Source organism: Schistocerca nitens, chromosome 7 (assembly GCF_023898315.1).
Source record: "Schistocerca nitens isolate TAMUIC-IGC-003100 chromosome 7, iqSchNite1.1, whole genome shotgun sequence".
In the NCBI taxonomy this organism is placed as follows: Eukaryota; Metazoa; Arthropoda; class Insecta; order Orthoptera; family Acrididae; genus Schistocerca; species Schistocerca nitens.
Window position 1 is genome coordinate 503431660 of NC_064620.1, and position 22462 is coordinate 503454121.

Below are 22462 nucleotides of genomic sequence, written 5' to 3' on the forward strand. Positions count from 1 at the left end.
CACTCCCTATTAGTCTGACCGGCCGTACGTTTTGTACGAAAGAACGTATACCGTTTTGCAACTACATTAACAGTTTCTTTGAAATAGGCATCTAAAGCAGACAAAATTTCTTCGTAGGACAGAGTTTCTAGGTCGCGTCGGGGAAACAATTTCACTATCACACGGTAGGTAGACACACCGACACAAGAAAGCAAAAACGGCTGCCGCTCTTTACCTTGTATTCTGTAGGCTGCGAGGTGAAAGTTGAACTGGCGAGACCACTCGTGCCAGGTTTCGCACTTGGCCTCAAAGGGCCTAAATGGCGGTGCGACAGCGTTTGGAGGCAGCGGTAGCGAAGAAGCGGCGGCTGCCGCATCGGTTTGTAGCGCACGTTGACCCTGGACGAGCTGTCCAAGGGCTTCCAATAACGCCTGCGTCTGCTGATTCTGCAAGCGAAAAAATTCGGACAGTACATCCGGAGATTGTGGCGAAGCCATGACACAAACGAAGTAATACAAACTCTTTTACTCGTCGCCAAATAATGTTGTGTCTAGCTCATACAGCATAGACACAATGAGGTAGCTAGGTGCACGCTAAACTAACGCAGACGGGCTTGAAGTTCTGGAACATGAGACTTATTAATGAATAAGAAGAAAAGTACGTAGATGTTACTTAACTTTTATTCTCTTGTTGGAATACATCTCTTGAATAGTAGTAAGCTATAAGCACTGATACAAATGGCGCCTTGCTAGGTAGTAGCTATGGACTAAGCTGAAGGCTATTCTATCTGTCTCTCGGCAAATGAGAGGAAAGCTTCGTACGTCTGGTCGCAAGCTATGTCGTCCGTACAACTGGGGCGAGGTCATGTCCGTGTCTTGTGACCTGCCATGTGGTGGCGCTAGGTTTGCGATTACACAGTGGCGACACGCGGGTCCGACATGTACTACAGGACCGCGGCCGATTTAAGTTACCACCTAGCAAGTGTGGTGTCTAGCGGTGACACCACAGTTATCATGCTCTAAACAGTACTACCTTACTGCATTAGTAGTAAGGAAATGTCAACACTTGTCACTTCGGAAGAGAGGCGCGTTATTCCTTTTTTGTGTACTGTAATAAGTTTTAATTAAAAAAGTTTGTGTATTAGTTGTATGAAGCGGTGGCGCTGGGCGGTGATAGTCCACTGCAGCGTGCGACCTGACTGGTGTCCGAAGCATTTCAAGTATTTCGTCAGATGGGGTATTTTATGATTTTGTCTTTCTGACAGTCATCCTTTCTAATTATGGCCATAGATTCTCGTGACACTTATCCCCACACTCAGTAGAACGAGTGTGCATGATTTTGGCGCTAGAGAGGTACTGGCCTACGTGTTTCCCAGTTTTATGTTTACTTCGTAAAGTACAGTGGTCCGAATATCTAACAATGTTTGTTTATCACTTAACGTCAATATCTTTCGTCTTACATCCTATAGTGTTCCCTACATAGATTGACGAAAAACATGTCACCGCAATCAACAAAACGATCGTACATGATTCTGGAACTGGGGACGTACTGCTCTAGTCGATTCACTGTTTCCGCATTCTTTATGAAGTTCCGTAGTTCGATCTGTCTTAACAGTCTTTTTTGTGCAGCATACGCATCATGCTTCATTTGAATAAATTGTTGGTTAGCCTTTGGGCCACATTCATTCTCATTCGGATTATGTGTATTACATAGCATGAGAGGTAGTCATAAAACTTTAGTTATTACCTCTAAAAATTCATATTTGGACAATGAAATATGGCGATAGTGTTATTCCTTTTCCAGAAGTTCACTTTTTCCTACGACACATGGATTGTAGGAGACCATGGTTGTAGAAGTGTACATTGTAGCACGTTAGGCTACATTCTACCTCGAGAAAGATCTCATTGTCTTTTTGGAAATGCCTGCCAGGCAATGATTTCTTAATCCGATGAAAGAGTGCCGTGACAGGAGAATACAGGCGCTCCGCCAAAATTTCACAGCCAGCAAACGTAGCACGTGTTAGCCAGTTCAGATGACATGGGACGTTGTCATGAGGAAAAAGACTCCCTGCGAGACCTGCCTCCTACCATTTGTCTTGACAGCTTGCTGTAACCTCGTCAGAAGATTTCAGTAGTACGCTCCTGCAATGGCTTGCGCCTTACGAGCCTAACCCGTTAGGACCGCACACTCACGGAACCCCCCCCCCCCCCCGCACTCATAACAACTGATAAATCGAACTCGGACTGTTCTGGAACAGATAGGCCTAAACAATGTCCCAAATTTTGAGATCAGCAACACTTGGTGTGGTGTAAAAATTAACTGGCGCCAGAAACGATCTTGAAGAAACAACACAATCCCAGACATAAGGGTAGGTCATAATCAGGTAAACATTGCTTGACAATTGCCAGGGAACAACTGACACTTGCTAAGGAAACACTGCCAATTGCTACTGAACAACCGACAGTTGCTACGGAACAAGCGACCAGTTATAGTAAAAGGAACTGTATAGTGTGGGACGTGTTTACCGCAGCGAAGTCTGTGCGCAGATGCTCTGCATGCATTCGACAGTGCATGCACTCTGGTGTTTTACGAAGTTTATTGTAGAAACGATTAGTACGACATTCCGTGTGGTATGGCAACATGTCTGCAAGACATCATTTGAGCGCTTACGATCGTGAACAAGAAGTTGGACGGCTCCAAGCCGGTATGTGTGTCACTACTATGGCCACAGCAATGGGCACGACAAAAATTGTCATCTCACGCTTATAAAAGGTCGCTGAAGCTGGTAATGCTATGCGAAAGCATGCTGGTGGCCGTAGACGAATCGCCACACTGCAAGAGGATCGATATGTAACCCTAGTGGCAGATCGCTACAGACCTTGCAGCCGCTACGGGTACACGGGTCTCTGCCAGAAACATTTCGCAGCGAGAAAATTAGGATGGTTTGTACACTCGAAACCGTGTTAAATGTACTCCAACCACGTCATCGTCGAGAAAGGGTCAGCAACAGTGGTTCAGAGCATTTTTCTCCGACTAATCTCGCTTCAGTGTGCCAAGTGACTCTGGCCACCAGTCAGTGAAGACAGAGGGGTGAACACGTTACACAGAACAGAATATTCATTAATGTCATCGGTATGCCCTAGGCGTTAAAGTGTGGACACGAAGTATGCACAGTGGCCGAATACTACAGCATATCTATGCGCGAGGTATCCTGGACCATGTCCGTTTGTGAGGATATTGAACGTATGGAATGGCCTGCGTACAACCGAGACTTAAAACTCTGCAGCACATGCCTCAGGAATGCTCCTGGCAGACACCACCTCCAGCCCCGTGAATGAAATGAAAACGGATTGGTAGCCAGCACGAATAATAGGTGCAAAATGTGCATTTTTTCCCGAGGAGGCCATATTCCTTGTTAAAAAAAAATGTTCAGATGTGTGTGAAATCTTATTGGACTTAACTGCTAAGGTCATCAGTCCCTAAGTTTAGACACTACTTAAATTATCCTAAGGATACACACACACACCCATGCCCGAGGGAGGACTCGAACCTCCGCCGGGACCAGCCGCACATTCCATGACTGCAGCGCCCTAGACCGTTCGGCTAAACCTGCGCGCCATATTCCTTGCTGAGAGTCCAATATCGACCTTTACGCTGGGAGTTTGACCTGCGTCAAACATAGCCATTATCTATGTCTGTTATCCTACTTTCACATGTGGTGAAATCTGTACCTGTTTCCATTATAAATATACCACACTACTTCTATTACCTATGTACTGTTTTTCATGTCGCCCATCATTGACTGTGATTTTTCCTGTCCAAAAATGTCTCTGTTCCTTAACAATTGTCAAGCAATATAGGAGCACTCTGCGATTTACGGTTGGTATAAGTCACTCTATACAACCGCCACAGCAATTCTGGCCAAAGACAGACTAAAACACTGTCTGTACCAGGAACCGATAGCATTAACTCCGCCCTCCTGTCGTATCAGAGACGTACACATTCTTCTTCCAGCCCGCCTGCCCAATCTCTCCTGGGACCAATTAAGCAGCTCAACCTGGTGCAACGGAGACACGAGTACATGTGCACTGAAGCACAGTGAGTAAAGCAAGTCAAAAATGGTTCAAATGGCTCTGAGCACTATGGGACTTAACAGCTATGTTCATCAGTCCCCTAGAACTTAGAACTGCTTAAACCTAACTAACCTAAGGACATCACACAACACCCAGCCATCACGAGGCAGAGAAAATCCCTGACCCCGCCGGGAATCGAACCCGGGAATCCGGGCGTGGGAAGCGAGAACGCTACCGCACGACCACGAGCTGTGGGCTTAAAGCAACTCATCTTGGGTTTATGTAAGCCTGGTAAGCTATACGGGACCCCTCCAGCCTTCTGCATCTGAAAACAGATTGCGCTGTCAATCCAACGTGACTAGCCGTGTATATGTTTGCGTAGATAGTTTCATTGCAGTTCAGTTTTTATAACAGGGGGAGCGGAAAAATGAGCAAACGAAACCTAAAGAAGACTGGAGAGCAATTAAAAATTGGGGAATAGGCCTATATACCAATCACGGAACAGAGCCCATGTCCAGCAGGGCAAGGGTTCTTGTGTGTTTATGAGGCAGCTTGTAATAGATCGATAGATGTCTCGTGGTACAAATTGTATAAAAAGTACTAAACACGCATTCCGAAACGTCGAGTTATGACACGTTCGTAAATTTGACGAGCTGTTTCCTCACTCCATAAATATTTTAAAGGAGGGCAAAGATATTGGGGCTGACAAGTGTGTAGAAATTACAAACATTGAGATAGGAAACACAATGCTCAGTTGATATTAAAAACACATGCTGGTGGTATGTAACACAGTGCGAAGAAAAGTTAGTGTGAAAGAAAGTTTCCTTCTTCAGACAAGTAATTTTTTGATTAACGAAATATTTGCTACAGTGCATCTGATGAATTTAGAATGATCTATTTTGAGCACTTAGGAGACATCAATGAATCCGCAATACACATCCTCCAATTTGCTATTGAAACTGATGTAACGGAGGTAACATTTGGCTGAAAGACGTTAAGATTACATAAATTAGTCTTCCAAAACGTTACTATAGTTGGGGTTGCATATAATATACATCCTCACGTTGTAAGTTGCCAAGGATCTCGACTTTCATAGATGGTTCTGCATACTACAGAAAACACATGTTAGAAGTGAGCTGACGATGGTTCCAATTGAAAATATCCAGTACTAATCGAAACACGATGAAATTACAGAGGAAACTGTTCATATCAAAATAAATAAATTAGCCCTGCAACATGTTGAAAAGGAAAAAAAGGACAACATCTCAAAATTAATATATCTTTCATTGAACCTCGTCTTGCGATATTTGGATAGCAAAATACTTTTGATTAATTTCCAAACTGTACTCATAACGAACACTACAATGAAAGTGAAGCACTGCAGGAAGACGTGCAGGCGAGCAAGACTCCTTTAGCCTACTTGGGTTAGGTATAACTTGGCTTGGATGAGAGTAAAACAGCCTACTAATACTCTGCTAACGTACGGCGGCTTGTCTGTCTGACTACAAGGCAAGGCTGGACAAGTTAAAAGCCTAATGTGTACTCCTCTGGTCCCCATACAGACCAGTAGCACACCCCCGTCGCTGGCTGCTTCGTTGCTGCTTACTTGGCCCAGACCAAGAGGGACGTCCCCTGACGGGCCAGAAACACACTCTTTCTTTCGCGGAGCAGTACTGCCGGCGATATAATGTTAAGTGGCCGCGACAGGTAATTAGAACGTCGAAATGTGGCACAATAATGATAATCTTTTTCCTGCCCTTCGTATCGTAAGGATTCTGGTAATTTTTACTATTGGGTTCTGAGGAATACACCGTTAAGAGCATCACGAACTGCAAGGTGGTCCATTGACAGTGACTGGGCCAAATATCTCACGAAATAAGCGTCAATCGGAAAAACTACAAAGAACGAAACTTGTCTAGCTTGAAGGCGAAAACCAGATGGCGCTTTAGTTGGCCCGCTAGATGGCGCTGCCATAGGTCAAACGGATATCAACTGCATTTTTTTAAATAAGAAGAATACTACTCGTGTTGTACGTAAATAAATATGAATGTTTTAGTTGGACCACTTTTTTCTCTTTGTGATAGATGGCGCCTTAATAGTCACAAACGTATGAGTACGTGGTATCACGTAACATTCCGCCAGTGCGTACAGTATTTGCTTCGTGATACGTTACCAGTGTTAAAATGGAGCGTTTACCAATTGCGGAAAAGGTCGATATCGTGTTGATGTCTGGCTATTGTGATCAAAATGCCCAACGGGCGTGTGCTATGTATGCTGCTCGGTTATACTGGACATCATCCAAGTGTCCGGACCGTTCGCCGGATAGTTACGTTATTTAAGGAAACAGGAAGTGTTCAGCCACATGTGAAACGTCAACCACGACCTGCAACAAATGATGATGCCCAAGTAAGTGTTTTAGCTGCTGTTGCGGCTAATCCGCACATCAATAACAGACAAATTGCGCGAGAATCGGGAATCTCAAAAACGTCGTTGTTCAGAATGCTACATCAGCATCTATTGCACCCGTACCATATTTCTATGCACCAGGAACTGCATGGCGACGACTTTGAACGTCGTGTACAGTTCTGCCACCGGGCACAAGAGAAATTTCCGGACGATGACAGATTTTTTGCACGCGTTCTATTTATCGACGAAGCGTCATTCACCAACAGCGGTAACGTAAACCGGCATAATACGCACTATTGGGCAACGGAAAATCCACGATGGCTGCGACAAGTGGAACATCAGTGACCTTGGCGGGTTAATGTATGGTGCGGCACTATGGGAGGAAGGATAATTGGCTCCCATTTTATTGATGGCAATCTAAATGGTGCAGTGTATGCTGATTTCCTACGTAATGTTCTACCGATGTTACTACAAGATGTTTCACTGCATGACAGAATGGTGACGTACTTCCAACATGATGGATGTCCGGCACATAGCTCACGTGCGCTTGAAGCGGTATTGAACAGCATATTTCATGACAGGTGGACCGGTCGTCGAAGCACCATACCATGGTCCGCACGTCCCCGGATTTCTTTCTGTGGGGAAAGTTGAAGGATATTTGCTATCGTGATCCACCGACAACGCCTGACAAGACGCGTCAGCGCCTTGTCAATGCCACATTGTCAATTCATGTGCGAACATTACGGAAGGCGAACTACTCGCTGTTGAGAGGAATGTCGTTACACGTATGGCAAATTCATTGAGGTTGACGGACATCATTTTGAGCATTTATTGCAATAATGTGGTATTTACAAGTAATCACGCTGTAACAGCATGCGTTGTCAGGAATGATATGTTCACAAAGGTACATGTATCACATTTGACAACAGAAATAAAATGTTCGAACGTACCTACGTTCTGTATTTTAATTTAAAAAACCTACCTGTTACCAACTGTTCGTCTGAAATTGTGAGCCATATGTTTGTGACTATTACAGCGTCATATATCACAAAGCAAAAAAAGTGGTCCAACTAAAGCATTCATATTTCTTTACGAACTGCACGAATATGTAATAAAAATGGGGTTTCCTATTTAAAAAATCGCAGTTGACATCTGTTTGACCTATGGCAGCGCCATCTACCGGGCCAACCATAGCGCCATCTGGTTTCCCCCTTCAAGCTAGACAAGTTTCGTCCTTTGTAGTGTTTTCGTTTGACGCCTATTTCGTGAGATATTTGTCACGATCAATGACCACCCTGTATATGGAAGACTTTGCTACACGTTGTGGGCTGTCGAAGTAGATGGTTGCGTCTTACAGGCTTAATGGGACAGATTTGTTGTATATGGTGTCTCTCAGAATCTTCTTGCAGTCACATTTGTAGAAATCTCGTTGTTGTTTTCCGATCGGCAAGCACTAGCGCCGACAGCTAGCGTGCTTTAGGGGTTACCTCTGCGACAGGCGCGGCTGAGCCAAGTGTCGTCACCGTTGGGCGCCAAAACGTCGTCTCGGGCGCAGCCGTCGGGCACCGGGGTGGACCGCGACCGACGCAGCGTCGTGGGGTCGGTTCAAGGTCAGTCCCGTCGCTCAGAGTCTTCATAAGTCGCGTAGGCTTCCTCATCTGGTTTCACCTACAGTACGGGGTTATTCGTAAGTTTCTCCAGGGTTTCAGAAGACGACTTTGCGGAAACTACAAGACATACACAAAAACGACATGTATCACTGGTGAAAGAACTTTCTAAGTTTTTAACTCACGTTACAAGTTTCCAATTTGGGCACCATTTGGACTGCGGCAAACGTCAATAAGCACCTGCATGCAATTCATTGGAAAATCGCAACGTCTGCAGGATCCTACTGAAATCTGCTCACTGTGTTGCCTCCTTGCATGTGCGAATTAATTCCCTGCGACAAAATGGGGCAGTCGATTTCCTTACATGTTCCGAAATGTTGCAGCCAACACCACTACAAATCAAAACTTGGTTTGGTACTCTGATCAATCATACGTGTCATTTTTCTGTATATTTTGTTTTCATGCAGTCGTCTTTTGAAACCACGTTGATACTTATTCATAACCATTTAGATGTAATGAAATATAGCGAAAGAGTTGACAGTAACGTTAATTTCAACTGTGATGCAAAAAAAGAATTGAGTTGTTGAAATTTTTACAGAACTCTTGCTGGAAATAAATCTTCACAACCCCATCAGCCGATTTTATGTCATTCTGGGAGTCAGATCACTCAAGTTAAACTTAACAATGATCATATAATAGACTTGTAAATGCGATACATGTAAGAAATGCAGTTAATAGGGAGCCGCCTGTGTGAGGGACGCTCCGAAAGTAAATTGCGTCATCGTTTCTGACGCAGAAAAGAGTAGTAGTAGGAGGAGGAGGAGGAGGGGAGATTAGTCTTGTAACGTCCCGTCGACTACGAGGTCAAAAAATATTCAAATGTGTGTGAAATCTTATGGGACTTAACTGCTAAGGTCATCAGTCCCTAAGCTTACACACTACGTAACCTAAATTGTCCTAAAGACAAACACACACACCCATGCCCGAGGGAGGACTCGAACCTCCGCCGGGACCAGCTCTCAGTCCATGACTGCACTACGAGGTCGTTACAGATGTAGGAGAACCTCGGATTAGGGGAGGATGGAGAAGGGAAACGGCCGTGCCCTTTCATAGGAACCATCCCAGTATTTGCCTTACGCGACTTAGGGAAACCACGGAAAACCTAAATCAGGATAGCCGGACGCGTGTTTTAACCGTCGTCCTCCCGAATGCGATTCCACTGTAAAAATCACTTCCCTACACCGCTCAGTCGACGTGGAAAATTCATTGCTAAAAACAGGTACACTATGACATCATGAACTACACACCTTGCTTTATTTTTCGACATAGTCGCCACCAACGTTAAGACATTTGTCGTAGCATTTGACGAAACCACTTTGAAACAAAAGGAACTGTGCCACACAGCCTGCCCCACCTTAGCATTGATTTGGAAGCGACGTCCCGGGAGTGCGCCTGTCAATGCAGCGAACACTTTGTTTTCATTTTCTGCACATATAACACCAGCGACCAACCATTTGATGAGATATGGCCTCTGCACCATGCAGCGTCTGTAGAAGTTTATGGATGATGGACACACTAGTCTCACGTGCCCATTCATACCAGATAACAGCATGCACTTCTGTTGACAACCACGTTGTCATTACATGTCCGTCTCCCATCGTGATGTGTGTCCGAACAACCTCAGGCACACCAGTCTGTTGTTGCTGCTCTCTCTTCTTCGGTGCTCTGCGTATGCGTCATTCCATTTCGGAACTTCCTTGTATTAATACAAACAAATTCACTATCAGTTTGTGTCTGTAACGAATGCAGAAGGTGGTATCGTTATCCAGTTAGTCTCAGAGTGATTACCTTGGGTGGAAGAGTATTTTATGTTAATTTCACCACGTGAACATCTCCTGATTGCTGGTGTGTGTGTTCATCAGGGAGTTTAGTAGTGGCTTGTGATGTGGCTGGTGTAATGCAGGAGTTCCTCCATTATGTTGTAGCAGGTAGCATTGTCTTCTTGGTCAAGGTCCTCTGCAGAATTGTAAACATGGAAGCAGTAGCCTGATGGGAACTGAGCGCATCAACATAATGTAAGTTTGCGGAGGAATTACTGAAGTTAATCAGTTACTTAAGACTATCTGTGAACATATTGATCTTGGATGAATATTCGATGGAAGACGCAGTAAATTAGTGTTAAGGATCTGCAACAAATACAAGCCCATCTTTTGTGTGCAGTAATTTTTTATTCAGCCTCCTCATTTCTTTAACCTGTGGGACACAATCAGTGTTACGTTTGGTGCCATTTGTCACAAATAATATTATTTTTCACCAGTAGTGGAGGTTGTTTCTGGATGTTTAGACTTCTTACTTCTCTTCACTTTCACAGCGATTCTCTAGCCCACTCCTTTGTTGTTTAGGTTTCAGCTGTGTAAAACATCACTCTTCGTGGTTTCTAGCGGTTGGCAGGCGCCGTATCGTCTTTAATAGAAAATGTTGGACTGCACTCTTTGTCATATTAGGCAGCACCACATACTAGAGGGTACGTAGCAGACGAAACACAGAGCATGGCTTATATTGTCTTTCAAGAGATGGTTCTAGTATAATACGTCATGTGGTGCTCGGATACATCCCCATAGTAGAAGCAATGCTAAGAGATCGCGCAGTGTAGCAGATCTGCTCCTGACTGTCATAAAATTTGGAAGTATGTGGGGTCGACTAATCACAGACTATGAATTTATGACCGTCTTGTAGAAGGGTTTAGGGCTGCCTTGCCACAGGCATCATAGTGGAAACTGAAAAACAGTACTACGCCAAGCAATTTGCCCTCACTTACGCCAGTTACTACCAGACATATTTTTTGTCAACTATTGTAATTATTATATTGTCGTCGACAATTAGTGCCACTTAGTGAATAACTTGTGATGTAGCCTGGTAATGCTATGAAGTGCCCCGTATCTAAGACTAGTGTCGACAATATTTTGACGTTTATATAACTTACTTTTTACATTGCTCTGAAAATAGCAGCATCATGTATTGTATGGCCCGTTTAATATTATATCTAGATAATTGCTGGTGCGTATCAGTACTGCACAAATTAGTCGGTGTAATTTTATTTTACACACGTTTGGGAGAAACGAGCAGATTAGTGGCAACCAGTAATATAGTTATCCCAGGTTGTCTGACCGTTCTGTTGTGGCCCTATTGCTGTTAAGAAGTGACATTCATCGTTAATTGAAAAACATAAAGCATCGAACCACAGCCAACAGCAAGTACTAAACAACTTTATGTTGAGCAAACAGACTCTGATACAATCTATAATGAAATTTTAAATGTTGTCAGTGTTGCACATTTCTGAATTGATTAAAATATATAAAATATCACTGAACTTTCCAGTTATTTAGTTTTTGGAATTTAACACTAGTAAGGTAGTAACTACTTTGAAATACACTCCTGGAAATGGAAAAAAGAACACATTGACACCGGTGTGTCAGACCCACCATACTTGCTCCGGACACTGCGAGAGGGCTGTACAAGCAATGATCACACGCACGGCACAGCGGACACACCAGGAACCGCGGTGTTGGCCGTCGAATGGCGCTAGCTGCGCAGCATTTGTGCACCGCCGCCGTCAGTGTCAGCCAGTTTGCCGTGGCATACGGAGCTCCATCGCAGTCTTTAACACTGGTAGCATGCCGCGACAGCGTGGACGTGAACCGTATGTGCAGTTGACGGACTTTGAGCGAGGGTGTATAGTGGGCATGCGGGAGGCCTGGTGGACGTACCGCCGAATTGCTCAACACGTGGGGCGTGAGGTCTCCACAGTACATCGATGTTGTCGCCAGTGGTCGGCGGAAGGTGCACGTGCCCGTCGACCTGGGACCGGACCGCAGCGACGCACGGATGCACGCCAAGACCGTAGGATCCTACGCAGTGCCGTAGGGGACCGCACCGCCACTTCCCAGCAAATTAGGGACACTGTTGCTCCTGGGGTATCGGCGAGGACCATTCGCAACCGTCTCCATGAAGCTGGGCTACGGTCCCGCACACCGTTAGGCCGTCTTCCGCTCACGCCCCAACATCGTGCAGCCCGCCTCCAGTGGTGTCGCGACAGGCGTGAATGGAGGGACGAATGGAGACGTATCGTCTTCAGCGATGAGAGTCGCTTCTGCCTTGGTGCCAATGATGGTCGTATGCGTGTTTGGCGCCGTGCAGGTGAGCGCCACAATCAGGACTGCATACGACCGAGGCACACAGGGCCAACACCCGGCATCATGGTGTGGGGAGCGATCTCCTACACTGGCCGTACACCACTGGTGACCGTCGAGGGGACACTGAATAGTGCACGGTACATCCAAACCGTCATCGAACCCATCGTTCTACCATTCCTAGACCGGCAAGGGAACTTGCTGTTCCAACAGGACAATGCACGTCCGCATGTATCCCGTGCCACCCAACGTGCTCTAGAAGGTGTAAGTCAACTACCCTGGCCAGCAAGATCTCCGGATCTGTCCCCCATTGAGCATGTTTGGGACTGGATGAAGCGTAGTCTCACGCGGTCTGCACGTCCAGCACGAACGCTGGTCCAACTGAGGCGCCAGGTGGAAATGGCATGGCAAGCCGTTCCACAGGACTACATCCAGCATCTCTACGATCGTCTCCATGGGAGAATAGCAGCCTGCATTGCTGCGAAAGGTGGATATACACTGTACTAGTGCCGACATTGTGCATGCTCTGTTGCCTGTGTCTATGTGCCTGTGGTTCTGTCAGTGTGATCATGTGATGTATCTGACCCCAGGAATGTGTCAATAAAGTTTCCCCTTCCTGGGACAATGAATTCACGGTGTTCGTATTTCAATTTCCAGGAGTGTATTTTGCATGTGTTAGTCTAATATTAGGACTTCACTTCATGGAGTAATTATCTCAGCACGAATTAAAGAAAACTTCTCAAAGGAAGTCTATTTATGTTAATTGATAAAACACAGCTCTACAACAAATCTGAGAAGATTTTATGCTAGCAAGCGTTACATTACTGTTTGAGCTTTGAAGTGTGCGTTTCGATCAGTATGGTTTGCTACACCTTTAATTAAAGAATGAAAATTAGTTTACATAACAAAAGTCAAGTGAAGTGACTCCAAGCGTGAGTGAGGCTTCTCGCTGTCGCTGGCCATCGTATATCGCCGCAGCAGGGGACGCTCCTGGTACAGAGCCACCGTACGCGTGGCTTAGCAGGCACACGCCATCAGCTGCGCTAGAACCTGAGCGACCGCTGTCGGCATCTAACAGGAACTTGATATTCTGATGCCAAATGTAGAACGCCAGTGGCGTGGTATCAGGACGTGATACCACATCCACTAAACGGCAGTCGCACAGGATTTTTATCGCTTACTACACAGTCTGTTCAGCTGGCTTATGTTTACTATTCTCACTGTCAGATGCTCTTGCATATCTCTTGGCCCAGTGGCTAGGTGAGAGTCACATTCGTTCTTAGAGGTGGGTGAATGCAGTATAATTACGTAACCTGCATGGTTTCATTAATCTATATTTTCAGTATACCCTGACGAGCGAAGCTTCACGGTTTCATCTCAGATTTCGTCCCACTCCATAATATTGCATACATTCATAGCGTTTCTCCGTAAGTTTAATAAACACAACAGTTACATATAGCAGATTTCAATCATCAATAATATATTCTGCTTCACTATTTACAACAGTCTGCCAACTATGGGATAACTCAACGATACCACGGCTGTATGAAGCATGCGGCTTTGAAGCTAGGAACTCATCGAGTCCTGCTCGGATTACATTTTTATCTACAGGGTGTTACAAAAAGGTACGGCCAAACTTTCAGGAAACATTCCTCACTCACAAATAAAGAAAAGATGTTATGTGGTCATGTGTCCGGAAACGCTTAATTTCCATGTTAGAGCTCATTTTAGTTTCGTCAGTATGTACTGTACTTCCTCGATTCAGCGCCAGTTGGCCCAATTGAAGGAAGGTAATGTTGACTTCGGTGCTTGTGTTGACATGCGACTCATTGCTCTACAGTACTAGCGTCAAGCACATCAGTACGTAGCATCAACAGGTTAGTGTTCATCACGAACGTGGTTTTGCAGTCAGTGCAATATTTGCAAATGCGGAGTTGGGAGATGCCCATTTGATTTATGGATTAGCACGGGGCAATAGCCGTGGCGCGGTACGTTTGTATCGGGACAGATTTCCAGAACGAAGGTGTCCCGACAGGAAGACGTTCGAAACAATTGATCGGCGTCTTAGGGAGCACGGAACATTTCAGTCTATGACTCGCGACTGGGGAAGACCTAGAACGACGAGGACACCTGCAATGGGCGAGGCAATTCTTCGTGCAGTTGACGATAACCCTAATGTCAGCGCCAGAGAAGTTGCTGCTGTACAAGGTAACGTTGACCACGTCACTGTATGGAGAGTGCTACTGGAGAACCAGTTGTTTCCGTACAATGTAAAGCGTGTGCAGGCACTATCAGCAGCTGATTGGCCTCCACGGGTACAGTTCTGCGAATGGTTCATCCAACAATGTGTCAATACTCATTTCAGTGCAAATGTTCTCTTTACGGATGAGGCTTCATTCCAACGTGATCAAATTTTAAATTTTCACAATCAACATGTGTGGGCTGACGAGAATCCGCACGCAATTGTGCAATCACGTTATCAACACAGATTTTCTGTGAAAGTTTGTGCAGGCATTGTTGGTGATGTCTTGATTGGGCCCCATGTTCCTCCACCTACGCTCAATGGAGCTCGTTATCATGATTTCATACGGGATACTCTACCTGTGCCGCTAGAACATGTGCCTTTACAAGTACGACACAACATGTGGTTCATGCACGATGGAGCTCCTGCACATTTCAGTCGAAGTGTTCGTACGCTTCTCAACAACAGATTCGGTGACCGATGGATTGGTAGAGGCGGAACAATTCCATGGCATTCACGCTCTCCTGACCTCAACCCTCTTGACTTTCATTTATGGGGGCATTTGAAAGCTCTTTTCTACGCAGACCCGGTACCAAATGTAGAGACTCTTCGTGCTCGTATTGTGGACAGCTGTGATACAATACGCCATTCTCCAGGGCTGCATCAACGCATCAGGGATTCCATGCGACGGAGGGCGACGGAGGGTGGATGCATGTATCCTCGCTAACGGAGGACATTTTGAACATTTCCTGTAACAAAGTGTTTGAAGTCACGCTGGTACGTTCTGTTGCTGTGTGTTTCCATTCCATGATTAATGTGATTTGAAGCCGGCCGCTGTGGCCGAGCGGTTCTAGGCGCTACAGTCTGGAACCGCGCGACTGCTACGGTCGCAGGTTCGAATCCTGCCTCGGGCATGGATATGTGTGATGTCCTTAGGTTAGTTGGGTATAAGTGGTTCTAAGTTCTAGGGGACTGATGACCACAGCAGTTCGGGCATGGATATGTGTGATGTCCTTAGGTTAGTTGGGTATAAGTGGTTCTAAGTTGTAGGGGACTGATGACCACAGCAGTTAAGTCCCATAGTGCTCAGAGCCATTTATTTGTGATTTGAAGAGAAGTAATAAAATGAGCTCTAACATTGAAAGTAAGCGTTTCCGCACACATGTCCACATAACATATTTTCTTTCTTTGTGTGTGAGGAATCTTTCCTGAAAGTTTGGCCTTACCTTTTTGTAACACCCTGTATAATGGGGTTCGTGAAGGTTATTCAGTAGAGAATGGAGAGGGTAAAAATCTGAGGGAGTAAGATCAGATGAATAAGGAGGGTGTGGAATTACACCCCTACCCAACACCTGTATAGTGTTTTTTGTCAGTCTAGCAAAATGCGGGTCAGCATTATCATGGAGTGGCATCACTTCACACAGACTTCCTCGTCGTTGTTCTAGGATTACGTCTGCAAGACGTCTCAGCTGGAGGCAACGAATGTCGGTAGTGATGGTTACACATTGGGGAAGCAATTCTTAGTACACCACACCATCGTTGTTCCACCCGAAGCATAAAATCTTTGGTGGATGTGCTCATGTCTTTGCACAGGGAGCTCTGCTTTGTTTGGCCTCAGACACTCCTTTCGTTTCCTTACGTTAGCATTAAGACACCATTTCTCATCAGCATTAGCAATACACAATAGAAGTGGTCGGTATTGTTCACGGGGCAACTGATGATGAACAAGCAGAAATGGACACTATGGCCACCCATACTTAGAGCATATGGTACCCATCACGCAATTTTTGAGCCTTCCCTGTTGCGTGCAAATGTCGCGCGATGGTGGAATGATCACAGTTCATCATATATGCCAGTTCTTGAGTACACTGACATGTATCATTGTGGATTAATGCGTTTAAAAGGTCTTTACCAAACCCTAAAGATCTTCCTGAATGTAGAGAGTCACTAACGTCAAAACATTCCTACTTAAAACGAGAAACCATTTTCTTGCCATGCACTGTTCAACGGCATTATCGCCATACACGGTGCAAATGCTTTTGGATTATTCTCCTGCCGTCACCATTCTGTTAAACTCAAATATACGAATATGTCGAATATGTTCCAACTTATTCACTTGGTATTCCATTTTCTAGCGCCCACAGCTCCCTCCACTACCTCTAAATGACGAAATGAAAACTCAAACAGCAACTGTGAACTACAAACAAAAATGACGATTGATTAATAAAAACATAGCCTCCGGAATATCAACATCCAAAACAAAAACGCTACGAACGTATGCTTCGTATGTAACATTGCAGACAACCAGATAACAATCACATTCTTATCATTCATGATTGTCTCGTATAAATGCAACAACTGATCTAATAAGAAACCTTGTTTTGATATCACTGGATGTGGACAGGGGTAATTTTTTCTTGACAAAAATCCGAAGGATGATATGACACATCCAGAATTCCAGATTGTTGGGTGGCCATTTGTAAAAGTTGCGAGAAGACGAGTCACTCACAATTCTCCATACTCAAGGGCACAATTTAATGTTGATTTTCAACCAGGATATCGTGTTTGTGAGATGACAGGAAGTTATCAGCATGAGCAGGCATCGATTGAGGAGTGTACATTGTTAATGCATGTGGGGTCTTTATGTTGGCTCTCATTGGAATAATATTTTTCTGGAGTTGGAACAAGCAGGCAATTGCCGGCCGCGGTGGTCTAGCGGTTCTGGCGCTGCAGTCCGGAACCGCCGGACTGCTACGGTCGCAGGTTCGAATCCTGCCTCGGGCATGGGTGTGTGTGATGACCTTAGGTTAGTTAGGTTTAAGTAGTTCTAAGTTCTAGGGGACTTATGACCTAAGATGTTGAGTCCCATAGTGCTCAGAGCCATTTGAACCATTTTTTTGAAGCAGGCAATTGGTCATTTAACAGTAAATCTTGCGGTGAACATTTGAGGCTGAAAGTCACATGCAGCTATTAGGTAAAGCAACATCTCGAAGCATTACTGGGGACAGGATGCTATGCCGAAGAAGTTCTCCCACGGTGCGAAGGGATGCATTCGGTCGACAGGGCGGAGAAACGGCCTATCTGGACCTACCTGCTGGGCGCCTCTTGCCATAGCAAAGGCCAGGAGTGCAAGAGATATCTCTCTAGGTCGCCAAAGCAATGAATTACGGCAGTGTCGTAAGGCCTCTCTGAACAGGGATGGCGGCCACAAACATTCGCGAGTTTCCATGTTTACCGTGGGCAGGACACTACTGAGGGAGCTGTCAGGTGCCGCCATCCCTCAGCCTGCAAAATTTTTAAGAATCCTCAGGGCTTCAAAACAATTTTAGAAGTAATTAACATTTTTGCGGCTCTGAAATGATCTATGGTGGGATATATAAGCATTTCTCTAGGTTTGGACAGGGCCCCAGGTCGTACACGCCATGAAATTCAGGCTGCTCAGATAATGATCTCCCTGATAAATGTGTTATTCACGTTAGAGCTTTACAGAAACTCAAAATAACGTGCTGCCTAAAGTGGCCATGGGAACAATCAAGTCAGGAGCACAACGTCTTCTCCTGTTTGCATGGTAATTTGCGAGTCATTGATTGGCTGCTTTTCCGAAAAAGAGAGGAATATTGTTAACATTGAATAAGATTGGTCGATTAGAAGAGCGGGGTCCATTTGGGACACTTAACCCGAGTGTGACTCGGGACTAGCACTGGTCCTGACTGGGGCTCCTGTGGTGAGGGCATAGCTGTGGCAACAGTTTAGACCTCAGTCATCTCGGACAAGTCACTGTGCCGGGGGCAAACGTATTTGTGACAGGTGTGCCACTTTGACATTTGATCTCCTTGTGCACACACCATATAAGTAAGTGAAATTGGTCCCCGACTGACACATGAGGCAAAGTCGCACATCGAGAAAAGAAGTATTGTATTGCTACTCTGGCTCGTTAGGGCAAACAGATCACAATCTCGCCACTTGTTCTCAGCTGCAGCAATGTAGTACAACTTACGTGTAGAATAAATCCATCAAGATCTATTCAGCGTTAAATAATTTCAAATCGCGTTATCCATACTTTAAAACCAGAGTAAATTGTTCAAACAGTCAAACCTTAGTCTGTGCCAACAAGCCACCACACAGGGTTGATAACTGTTTGTTTCATATTTGTGCTGCCATCAGATCATGTTTTATTTTTGTCATTACGCTTAACACATATTTTTGTCCAATTTCAATCAATAAACCTGTGTCATAACCTTTATAAAAGAGCCATCCCGTGTTGATGAATTAATCACCCACCAACAATTCACAAAATCAAAATATCCACGGGTGTGCTGCCGGTCTATAGTGTCCAACGGGCACAATATTTCGGCGATCATACATGTCGCCATCATCAGGTGAACTGACGGACTGAGCTCCTGTGAACGTGCCGGCACGGAGATCCGTACGCTATGGCTGCTCAGAGGGAACTGGGTTCGGTCGCGGCGGCGGCCGATTTAAATACCCTCCGCCCGCGGCGCGCTCCCTCCGCCGTCCGCGCCCCGCGCCACGGTCGCGCGGTGGAACAGATTGCCACGGCGTCTGAGATGACGTCGGTGTGAAGGCTCTGTCCGCCGTGGTCGTCACAACTGTACGTTTGCTCGATTTACTCTTGAGTAACCCAATCGCTGGTTCCCAAGCCTTGCTAAGATTATAGCCACAGTCACGGTTTATGAGGTCGTCATTGGTGCGAATTTCGATGGCCTCTCTAACAACGCTGTCCCAGTATCTCGACGTCTGTACCAGAATCCTCGTGCGGTCATACTCCATGGCGTGATTTTCCGACAAGCAATGTTCAGCGACCGCCGACTTGCTCGGATACACTGCCACTCTGAGTACCAATTTTTTCGAAATACAGTTCTCAGATGTTCCAATTCCTGGGGTAGACTCTCTGCGTCAGAGATAGTGCGCGCCCTATGTACTAGAGTTTTAAGTACCCCATTCCTCTGTGAAGGGTGGTGGCAGCTGTCTGCGTGCAAATACAGATCAGTGTGCGTTGTCTTCCGATACACCCCATGACCTAGGATGCCGTCAGCCCTTCTCTTGACCAAGACGTCAAGGAAAGGTAATTTACCCTCCGTTTCAGTCTCCATAGTGAATTTGATGTTGGGGTGTATGGAGTTTAGATGTGTAAGGAAGTCAAGGAGTTTATCCATACCATGTGGCCAGATGACGAACGTGTCGTCCACGTAACGGAAAAAGCAAGTAGGTTTCCATACGGATGACGACAGGGCTTCCTCCTCGAAGTTCTCCATGTACAAATTCGCTACCACCGGTGAGAGTGGGCTACCCATGGCGACTCCCTCCGTTTGTTCGTAGTATTCTCCATTAAAAAGAAAATACGTGGAAGTCAAGACATGCCTAAAAAGTTCAGTGGTCTTCTCGTCAAACTTCTGACTAATCAATTCTAGTGACTCTCGCAGGGGTACCCTCGTAAACAAGGAAACGACGTCAAAACTCACCATGATATCTGACTCATCCAACCTGAAGCTATCAAGGCGTTTAACAAAATCCACGGAATTACGGATCTCGGTGCCGGCACGTTCACAGGAGCTCAGTCCGTCAGTTCACCTGATGATGGCGACATGTATGATCGCCGAAATATTGTGCCCGCTGGACACTATAGACCGGCAGCACACCCGTGGATATTTTGATTATCAAATACGCCGGGAGAAACTCAAGAATCACAATTCACAAAATAATGACAGGGCCACTATTTTATTAACACTATTTCAGCATTCATGTTTATTTAGATTCTGATAACTGTGATAACCTTAAATACAGGCTATAAACAACAAACACAATTAATGGGCAAAATCAGTTTTGCAGGTGCATCGGAAGGTAGTCAAGTGGAAGGTTTATTAGATAAAGTAATTGCTGTCAGGGAGGTAACCCAGAGTTGTCTGTCGGTTTCCAAAACATACCGCAAGTCCAATGTAGTCTTGAAAATCTGCTACCAGTACGTCAGTCTTCCATGTGTCGATTTCTTTGCTCTCGGGAGTTTGAATTTCACTTTTAGTTCTGAAATGAACCCCTTTTTCTCCACCACCACCATGAGTGTTGCCATTAACTTGTGCCAAATCCTGAGGAACACGTTGATTTTGATTGATAGTCATCTCGGTAAATAAAAATGGAAAAATGGAGAAGGGATGTTTGGTTCATAGATGGCACAACCGGCTTTTACTTTTGGTCTCTCATGTATTATTTTATTGACAGCACATGGTTCAATGCGTCCCAAATTCTGAACATTACACATGCTGACTTCAAGAGAGACGGAAAAATTTCATCGTCATTTATATTGAAACCTCACTTTGCTTGGCGATTATTTTAAAATGCTTATCAACACCCATCTCTCTAAGGAGTTGTCGATTTTGTGTACCACTTTCAGTTTATATAAGACGCTGAAATGACTTCGCAGAAACATGCTCTTTTTTATGTCGGTAACTGTAACTTCGAATGGTTTATTAGATGGACTTCATAACGGTAGCGCTCAATTATCATGTTGCTTGTTAACTCTATGTAACACAAGCATTTTACATCCAAGCACGACTTTTTGTTTGATGAGAAACGCATCTGTAGCCACATTATTCGCATCACGTTTCGACTGACATCGTTGGAAGTGTGCAACGTCCACTTGTTGCAGCACTGACTTTCTCTGCATATATGTCTAACAACATCGTCCATTAACTCCGGCTCCCACCAATAGGAACAGTGCTTGCTCATTCTGCTAGACAGTAAATTCAGTCGAACACCAGTGCTGAAAAACCAGTTTATGTATCGTGAGTATTATTTTAAAATGCATAATTCTTCAATGATAATCTTATAATTTTGGAAATTGCTGTGTCGCATTTGGCTCACTCTACACTTGGTACCATTTCTGTAGTACTGCAACCAGAGATGCAGCATGATGGGAGCCATTTAATTAGTGATGAATATATTAAGCACCAGGCTGTACTGATAATTGGTGTTGACTCTCTTTACTAAATATACAATAATTGCAATTGAGTGTGCAATTTGAAACTAAGGACAAGTACAATGATAACATACGCTTGTTGCAAGGAATGTTAATAGAGGGCTTTAAAATAGTTTCATAATTTTCACAGATACGAGATACTACTAGCTGAGTTCTGTGCCATCTAAAAACACATTTGTTGCTTCCTCACTTAGCCTAATAGTCAAAAGTTCTACCCTAATAGGTCCTGTTCCATAACCTTCTGAAAAGATTTATATGGGTGTTGATACATCTGATTGGTCATCCCAAAAATTTCATTTCACCAATCGAATTAACAAACTACAATTGTGGAAATAAAAACTATAGTATGACTATTATAATAATTTCTTTATGTCAAATTATGAAAACTCAATGACGATTTGATCAGACTGTGAACACCATTAGCTGTCTCATCACCCCGTTCAGTGAAGTCTGTTAGTCTATTCTTCATTACCTTTCAGGATCAAAATAGCTTACAACTTGAGGAACAGCTTTCTGTTTTGTAACTGGAGGCATCGGTTGCAATTGAGAAAAAACCTGCTTGTTTCAGCTGTGTCTTTCAAGACACCAGTGAAATTCTGAACACTTTTTGGAGTTAAAACCTTTTCACAACTTCTCTGTCTTAGTTCGACCACAAGACGTTATCATTGCCAAATTAGAGCCATGGTAAACTTCTATAATTTGTTTCCACAGTCCATACTTATGTAGTTGATAGTATGTCTGACAGTATGAAAAGTTATTGCTGGTTCATCTGCAACGGTTCTAATGTCTTTGCTGCCATTATCAAAACATTTGAGTAATTTTTGGAATGCCTTAACTTCTTTTTCGTTCGTATTATGACCTTCGGTACAAGAATGTTGGCCGCAGGCGGCATTAGCCCTATGAATGATGTAGAAGTTTCGTTTACATAGCGCAAAGTAAGGTTGTGTGAGCCAGTAAATAACGTAACGAGT

General features: G+C 44.7%; 1 protein-coding gene across 1 annotated transcript in view; it reads left to right on the forward strand.

The window, feature by feature from the left end:
• Window positions 1-22462, forward strand: part of LOC126195708 (uncharacterized) — a 124686-nt gene that overhangs the window by 63404 nt on the left and 38820 nt on the right. Inside the window, exon 5 of the mRNA XM_049934337.1 lies at window positions 7957-8068. Within this exon, the coding sequence (XP_049790294.1) occupies window positions 7957-8068 (112 nt within the window). The remainder of the gene's footprint in view (window positions 1-7956; window positions 8069-22462) is intronic.